Here is a 9,267-nt window from a genome sequence, read left to right on the forward strand (position 1 = left end):
AAAATGACTAAACGATCACACAATGACATCAATGATGTATATTTAATTAAAAAAAAAATTAAAATAAAATAAAAATAAAAATCAGCAAACCAAGCTGTGTTTTGTAGGAAAATGCAAAGCCCCGGCGCAGCACATTGAATGTGTATTATGTTGCCTTGATGCTTCCTGTGTTGTAGTCATGGCATTCATGGGGACTGTTTAGCGGTTCAACTGCAGTGCTTGAAGCCTGGGGCGGGTGTGCAGGGGCCAAAAGGGTTCGCTGGCACACAATAAAGAAACTCTCCTCACACAGAAATCGGGAAACACAAACATGTTGCGCGCGCGCGCACGCGCACACACACACACACACACACACACACACACACACACACACACACACACACACACACACACACACACACACACACACACACACAAGACAAAGACACAAACAGCCCTCCGGTAGTGATCAATACATGACAAGAGTAAATCTCCTCTGGACGTCAGGCAGTCCAATCAAAGGGCTTGGTGTTCTTATAAGGGATCACAGGAGCCAGGGGGAGACAAACAATGATGTGAATCTTGAACAACAACACAATGGCCTGACCAGCCTAGGGTTATGGGAATGCTGAGGAGAAGAGCGCAGAGCGGGAACTGTGTGGAAATCTGTCCATATATGTAGGAGCACATGTACATAAGATGTGGCTTTCTTTTGTTGTTGTTTGGATCTATTTAACATATAGTGTGCAGAAATTGAAGTTTATATATATATATATATATATATATATATATATATATATATATATATATATATATATATATACACACACACACACACACACACACACACACACACACACGCACGCACGCACGCAAACACACATGTGCATCAGTGCATATTTGACACATTGTGCTGAACTTGTGTGCGTTTAAAAATCATAGCTATGAAAATGTAGAAAGGTCGATACAATCCCCCAAATAACAAAAGCTTGTTTGAGACACAACCAAACATTTGAGGCTACGAAAAATAAATACTAGCTGTTCACGGGCTGCTATTTAAAACCTGCGCTTGCAAATGCACGGCCACCATTACTCATTTCTCTCAAGCCATTCTCCCTTTGAGAGGCACGTGTCAGCTCAGCAGTTGATAGTCTTTATCAGACCCAACCAGAGCCACGCACATTCACACACGCTCCAAGGTGAGGGCAATGGTGGATTAGGGCTAGATGGAAACAACAGCGGCCGGTCCCGCTGGGCATACAGTATGCTGACGGCGGTTCCCTGCGACCCTTGCATAACCCCTACGATGTGTGGCTTGCAGCAGCCACCCAATTAAGAACAACCCTAGAATGCATATGACGGGCCAAAAATGACCCAGATGATTTTTTTTTTTATTTTTCCAAACAACAATATTTTAATTATAAAAAAAATGTGATGATACATTTTTACTCTGTAATCCAAGGTGTTCTTGATTATGTGAATGTTTCTCAATTAATTTAATTATTTAATAACATAGAGAAATAATGAATAATTGAAAAAAATAAATAAATAAATATATATATATATATATATATATATATATATATAAATAAAGGGCTTATTTTTGACCTGACATCCATTCTAGAGTGGCCAAGTTGCCTTTGCATTCTAGGGTTAAAACAAGAAATGACTTCTGTGATCATAATAAAGACAAAAAAATTCCTTTTGCAAATTTATCTCAGCTCTGTAGTCTGTCTTTTCGTGGCATCGCTACAGAAGTCCCTTGATGAACTTTGAACCCTTGTTACCTTGACAAAGGCGTGGAGCTGCTCAAGCTGAGAATGGGCCAGGCCCAGTCGTCTCTGCAGCAGATCCAGGGCCTGGGAACTCTGCTGGGTCAGGCCCTCCATCTGCCTGGTGGCCGTCTGCTCCAGCTTGGCCATGGAGCGCTCGCCAGCCTCGAGACGAGTCTGCAGTAACTCCACCTGTCGCACCTTACAGACGCAGGACAGGGAGACGACCCAGTGAAATTCTCCTTCGAGCGATTTTAGGTAAAACATTAACAGTTTTCAAGTCTCTACCTTTTTCTCCAGATCCTCCTCAAGTTTCGTGCAGGAGGCCCCGTACTGGCCCTTCTCTGTGGTGGCCACGCTCAGTCTTCTCTTCAGTGAATCGATAAAAGCCTTCCTATTGAAGGCCTCCTCTGTTAAACTCTTAACCTGGAAAACGGTGGAGAAAAAGAAAGGTTGAGGGTTCAAGATTTAGGGAGAAATTTCTACCTGATAAGTTTAGGCTGCAACATGGCCCATTTTCAGTGAACCTCAAGGTCATACAGGAAATGTAAATCTTTTGTGACGTTTTCCCGGAGGAAAGCTACAGACTAACTGAAGTGCAATCTTGAAGCTGTCTCCACCTTCTTCTCCAGCTCCTCCACCTGCCCCCGGTGGCTCTTCTCTGTCTCCTGGAAGAACTTAAGCCTCGTCTTGAGGTCTTCTACTAGCTGCCTTTTCATGTTCACATCCCTCTCGGAAAGGCTGGCCCTGTAAAGATGAAGGTACACTTAAAAAGAAGTAGAAGTTTTGGACCAAAAAGACATGTTTTATTTTTTCTCCCTCCTGCGCTGCACTGTGCTCTGCACACACCACGCATCCCGTGCAGGTTAACATTTTAAGGGGACGTTACTTGGATCAGGACAGTGGATTGGTAATGGAGAGAGTGATCTCTGTGCGTCCCGCGTCCCCGAACAAAAAAATTAATTGGGTACTGTCAAAAAATGGCATTGCTTGAGTTTGATTTCACTATTTTTTCTTTTTTTTTCATCTTTATGTAAAGCAAAGCCACTGTCGACTCCTGTCGCTGTCGCTGTCGGTGTTTCTTTCACCGCCGCGTTCTTATTGTGCTATTATTAAGTATTCTGCTGATGGTGTTCTGGGACATGTTTTCCGGTGGTTCTTACGTCTTTTGTTCTCACATCTTTTTAAGTGTACCTCCTGTTTAAGGAAGGTGAAAACTACAATCACCACGTCGCGGCTGTGTGCTGCCACCAACCACTCAAGTTGCAGATATGGCCAGAAAAGCATTTTTGCAGAATCTTACAATGTCAGAGTGATTTGACCTTTGACCTTTTGAATATAAAACGTCATCACATCATCATTTTATCCTATTAGACATTTGTGTGAAATTGTCATAATTATGTGCATGCATGTGCGTATTAATTATTGAGTTATGGCCAAAAAAGTGTTTTGTGAGGTAAATTCTAATCAATCCATCCTTGAGTCCAAGTCGACGTTTGTGCCAAATTTAAAGAAATTCCCTCAAGACGTTCCTGAGATATCGCGCTCACGAGAATGACTCTGGCCACAGCTGTCACCGGCGCGGAGGCATATCGCGCGCGCGCGCGCGCGCGCGCACACACACACACACACACACACACACACACACACACACACACACACACACACACACACACACACACATGCGGAAGTACAGAAAGAGATCCACAGATAGCTCTTTATACACATTCTTGGGGCTGGGCAATCACCAATATCAAGATAATATCGATATTGTGGTGTGAGACTAGATGCCTCTACCTGAGTAAATTAATATTCACGTTACACTCTATCAACAATAATGATTGTTTCTGAAATATTTATTGAGTTGAAATATCATATGAAGGCACCAATAGTCACCTCCCAAATATCAACAAAATATCGAGGCATCAGTCAAAAATATCCTGATATTTGATATTGTCACCCAGCCCTACATGAGCACATGTAAAGACGCAGTGTGAGCACTGGCGGGCACGGTGTCCCTGTGCAGCACACCAGGCCTGACAGCTCATTATGACAACTAAATATACTGCCATACTGTTGGGGGGGGGGGGTGCATGTATAATTTCCAGTTCTAAGTGACAGACATTAGAACAAGTTAGCAGGTTGGGAACGCCTTCCCTAGGTGCTAGGAGAGAGAGCTTTTTGACAAATGGTTATAAATCTGTAGTGACATGGCTTGGAAAACTGCAATTACTTATAAAACCAGTTTTATTCAAATGCATTATTCGTCTTGTCAGTAATTTGTCACATTGGCCATGTATAAAAACATGGGGAAACATGGGAAGCTTATCATACCTTTATCTAGACTCCTGTTGCCTATTCTCATTCATCCTCTCTGAGTCATATAAAAACACTAAATGTTACACCAAATGAAAAAGCCTGAAAAAAGGCTGAATAAGACTAAAGACTCTGTTTTTTGAAAAAACATATATGATCATAAAGTGGCCTGTGGGTTAAACGTTTCAGGGCCATTCAGGCCAGAAACATAATGATGGTTTGTGACAAAGCAAGCAAAGCAAAGAGTCTTTATTGTCTGCAAAGGGATGGACATCTGACATGAATAAATTGCAAATGTATTTTTGTCTCTTTAAGCAGCGACAAGGCTTCCGTTTCTAAACTGTGGCATTTGGTGGCCTCAACAGGACCATCACAGTCTCAGCATGGGCAGTTTGAGGAGCATCAGCACTGGTGGAGAATGTGATTTCACAATTGTTTGAGTACTGACCTCAAAATGATATGAGCAGTGTAGCCCCTCGAGGACCAACGTCAAAATGAATTTCACAATGTAACTGACTGAACAGACGTTGTGTTTTTGGTACTCAACTCGGTGTCACAATAGTGCTGCGTTTTTATATCAAGAACTGAAAATTAGGGCTGAAGGATTTGGGAAAATAATCAAATTGCGATTTTTTTAGACCAATATTGCAATTGCGATTTAGCATTCGTTTTTTTTAAAGTTCCTTATCTTCTGTATAATTCACAAAACACAAGCAATAAAGCTTTCTATATTATGACAACATAACATTGGATACAGGCAACATATAAACTGCTCTTTCCTGTAGGCCAGGACAACGTGTTATGATGAAATTGGATTAATTGATGCATGAATTAATATTGAATTCACAATAGAATATTGACTGATTGATTTAACTTGAAGCCTTGTAATTTTTAGAATCTGAAAATGAACATTCGAAACAAGATCAGTTTGTATGGAGATGATATTTTGTTATACTTACAGAACCCAATATTATCCCTACCAGAAGTGTTCAATCTTATATCAAAATTTTCAGCCATCTCCAACTATTCAATAAACTGGACTAAAACCAAGGCCTTACCACTCAGTGGGGAAGACTGGAATGCTGTATCCCAGAAACTTCCCTTAACCATCACAACGGGCAACATTAGTAAATTGGAATTGATATCTCCACCAATCTGTCAGATTTGTTTACCCTTCACTTTATTCCATTGCTCAAATGCATTGAAGAAAACCTCCCTCAATGGAACAACCTCTCACTAATTGGTAGGGTAGCAGCAGTGAAAAGGAATACTACCAAAAATTAACTATATATTTTCAATGACCTCAGTCCAATCAACAGTAAATTGGTTGAATACTCTAGACTCAATAATCAATAAATTATATTGGAAATACAAGAAACTGACATTTAAACAAGCAACCCTACAGAAAAACAAAGACTGTGGAGGCTTAGCAGCCCCAAACTTCAGGCACCACTATTTAGTAAACCATCTTCAATTTTTAATTAAATGGTTACAACCAGAGCAACAATTGGGCCATGGATGGCAGGACATTGGACAAACACAATTTCAATATCTATATATCTGATCTCCTTCATCATTCATTACTGAATCATTAAAGAAACAGAATTGCTTGAAAAATAATTCATTGCAACAACTGTCAGCATGGTGGAGATTCAGCAAACTCAGTGATCACACTATCTCCAAACAAATGTACTCTCATCTGGAACAACCCGGACTTTCTGGTAATAAACAGAGCAATAATTTTCAGGTCTTGGAAAAGACAAGGAATTACTCATCTGGAACACATTTTTGAAAACAATTTGCTTATATCCTTCCCAACCTTAACCCAAAAGTATAATATCTGCGGTCAGTTTCCTACAATTCCTTCCACTACAGCAGTCTCTAAAAGTTCAAATCAAATTAACGAACTTTTCCAGAATGTACAAAGTTTTTATTAAAAACAGATGACATTTATCTTTATCCTTTTGAACACCTTTTCTATGACCTGCATATCCAAAATGCAACTCATCCAATGTAAGATTTTTCACAGAGCTCATATCACCGAACACAAAATGGTCAAAATGGGCTTTGTGGATAGAAACGTTTGTGCTCACTGTTCCCTTAATACCAGAGATGACTACTTTCATGCCATCTGGCTCTGCCCACCAATCCAAACATTCTGGACCAACATCATCAAGAAGCTATCAACCCTTCTGGGTTGATACAGCATTCCAGTTTCCCCATCTATTTGTCTCCTCGGTGACCTCTCTTCAGTTGATCCACCACTCAAACACCACCAACCCCTTTTCATCGCCTGAACAATTGCCAAGAACATAATATTACTCAATTGGAAAAAACAGAGATAATCTCACCACATCCCAATGGTTAATGGCATTTATTAATAGAATAGATTTATTAGAGAATAAAATAAATCTAAATAAAATTCACTGGCTGGGGGGGTAGTAGGCAGGAGGAGGTAGGTGGGGAGCGTGGTTGTGGCTGGTTTCCGTGTGTTGGTTTGAGGAGTGGTTGCGGGTTTGGGTCTTGGCCCCATGGTTGGGGGCGTAGTGGCCCGTTGCGCCGGGGCTGGAAAAGCGTTTCTTCTGGTCCTATGACCTGGGCGGGGACCTGAGCCTGGCCTGGTGTGCTCAGCGCGGGCTCCCCATGTGGTCTCCTTCGGTGGGAGAAGAACTCCTGTCGTTGCACCGGGCTGCCTGGATAACTGTTCTCTGGTGCTCTAGGTGCGCTGTGGGTGGGGGGGGGACGTCTACCGCCCACTGTTCTGTGGTCCGCATGCGCGGCAGCCAGGGGCTGGTCATGGGCCTGAAGGGGGTGCAGAGCATGGCAGAGGGGCAGGGCGGGCTGCTCTGCACCCATGGCTATATGCTCACACATAAATCTTACTCCGAACAACACTCCACCAGACCAGGGTCTGATGGGCAGGAGGCGTGCAAGTGATCACTTGCTTGGAGGACTCATAGCCCCTCACCCCGCAATGTTAACTGCAATTGCCAACACACTGAGCACTGAGGTTTTCCAGGGTGGCGGGGCACTGGTGGGTTGGTGTGGGGGTGTGGTTGGCTGGGGGGCGGCCGGGTGGGCTCACTGGCGGCTTGCTCCTGGTGGTTTCTGGCATGCTGCGACCCTGGCGGGGCTGCGGAGAGCACCGTTATGCGGCTTCTCTGCGGTGGGTGCCCACAAATCTGGCAGCCTGCAGGCGTCGGTGGGGGTGATGGGCTGAAATCCAGGTGCCCTTCGCTGAGCACACTCTGCTACATGGATTGGCGCTCGGGGCTCACGAATGGATGGGGCATCTGGTCGGTTGTGGTGGAGCGGGCCTTGCCCTTTTGTTTAAAAGTACATGAACGACCCAACACTACCTGGTGCGGGTGGAGAAGTTCGTAATAAAGAGGGACACAGCCATCCCAGGGGGTTATTTTCCAACTTCCAATCTTGGTTGATTGCACTCTTTAAAACATTTCTATGTAGTTTTATCTTGTGTTCTTGTGTATGTTTTCTATGGAAAAGGCTCCATAGCTGCGCGCAGTTGAAAAAAATATAGAAATGCTCCACTGCTCTGCCCGGATACCGCACGACTAATGTAGCCAGTGGCGCTGCAACAATGGGTCTCACGGCGTGCCCGTATGCTGAGCCAATGTGTCCAGTGGACTTCTACTGTGATATCGTAATACTGCGGTTCCCGTGTGTGTATCGAAGCGTAGGGAGCGTACCAAACGGTTCGATAACATACCGTGTACCGTTGCATCCCTAGAGCGTATCTATAGAGACACACATTTATGCACCGCTACGTAAAAAAAAACACAGAGGTAGCATGAATGTACGTCCACAAATTCACCTTAGAATATAATTGGGAAACATAACTAAAACACATAGATGCCCTTGGCTGTCCTTGCACACAGTGATCCATTCTGTGGGACTGATCAAAGGTGGGATATGTAGGAATGGAAAGGATCACAAGGGAAATCCTGCATGATATATCTGACCTTGGTGAATGTAGGAAACTGGGATAATAATCATTCCTCTATTTAGTGAAGGAATGTAAGGATCCAGTAGCATGGCTGGATGAACTTTCTCTGTATCAGGTAGCAGACATTGCCTCCCCACTAAGTGGTTTCCCTTTGAATAAGAGATTAACGCAGGATGCAGCCATGTAGCTGAAGCATAGAGGCTTGACACAGACACAATAAACCTAAGATTTTCCACCATGTTGCCGCTAATCTCATCAAATGCTAATCCTGCTACATTGTGTGGTCACTGGGTCATCTTGAATTAGAATTTTTGACATTTTGTTGCTTAGTGTTAAATAAATCTCTTTCACTGCTGAATTTATAATTATAAGATACATATTGCATGTCTGCCAAATCTTAAATGTTATATCTTATAAAATTATTTCAATTGATTTTATTGAAAAAGCCACGTATTTGCATTCCATACCATAACCTTTATCTTTTATTTAATGTTATTTTTCAGTGAGATATTCATTTTATTGTTAACTATCACTGATAGGAACTTTTTGTAGGAAACCTTTTTCTGTTGAACATATTGAAAATTGTTGCATATTTAAAATTAGAGTATTCACTGTTTTCATTCATCAAACCAATATTTTCATGTATTAAAAAGTAAGCACACAAAGGAAATATAAAATGTTTATTTTTAAGTTAACAAACAGCCTCTTAATAAAACACATTCTTGTGATAATTATTATGTTCGGGGAAAAACATATTTGCGGGTAATTGTTTATTTTGTCATTTATGAGAAAACGCATCGCATTAGCCGAACCATTACACTATCGGCTACAAATGTATATTACGTGATGGGTTTATTATGTTGGTAGGAAGTTGCATTAACAGTAGTAAAAGGCAAATATGAACCATTTCACATCTTTGGCTTTACTGTTGGGAATTAGAACAAATAGAATAAAGATCATAAGGATGCAGTTAATTAATATAGTTTTGCTTTACGGAAGAAAAAAAAAAAAAAAAAATGTTCCCCCTCATGCATCGTGGTTGGCGAGTTCTAAATAAACATATGACGCAACACTGGGGCAAGTGCTTTCTTGTAAGTAAATGTCCCGGTCTCCCTGGGTGGAGGAGTGCTGGAGGGCAGGCTGGATAAATAAATGTGAGCTTGTCCTATTGGAGTGACATTAAATTAAATGAGAGAGGAGTTTAGCCTGGGGACTTTGGGAGGGTTGGGGGGG

The 9,267-nt window shown here is 42.1% G+C and overlaps 1 protein-coding gene across 1 annotated transcript in view; it reads right to left on the reverse strand.

Annotated features, from left to right (window-relative positions):
• The window catches only part of cntln (centlein, centrosomal protein), a gene marked incomplete at both ends in the record, with an annotated part of 102,353 nt that overhangs the window by 24,808 nt on the left and 68,278 nt on the right, over positions 1–9,267 (reverse strand). Inside the window, 3 exons of the mRNA XM_079999464.1 lie at positions 1,767–1,952; positions 2,040–2,177; positions 2,372–2,498. Of these exons, the coding sequence (XP_079855590.1) occupies positions 1,767–1,952; positions 2,040–2,177; positions 2,372–2,498 (451 nt within the window). The remainder of the gene's footprint in view (positions 1–1,766; positions 1,953–2,039; positions 2,178–2,371; positions 2,499–9,267) is intronic.

This window comes from Zeus faber (assembly GCF_960531495.2).
Source record: "Zeus faber genome assembly, chromosome: 4".
Taxonomy (NCBI): Eukaryota; Metazoa; Chordata; class Actinopteri; order Zeiformes; family Zeidae; genus Zeus; species Zeus faber.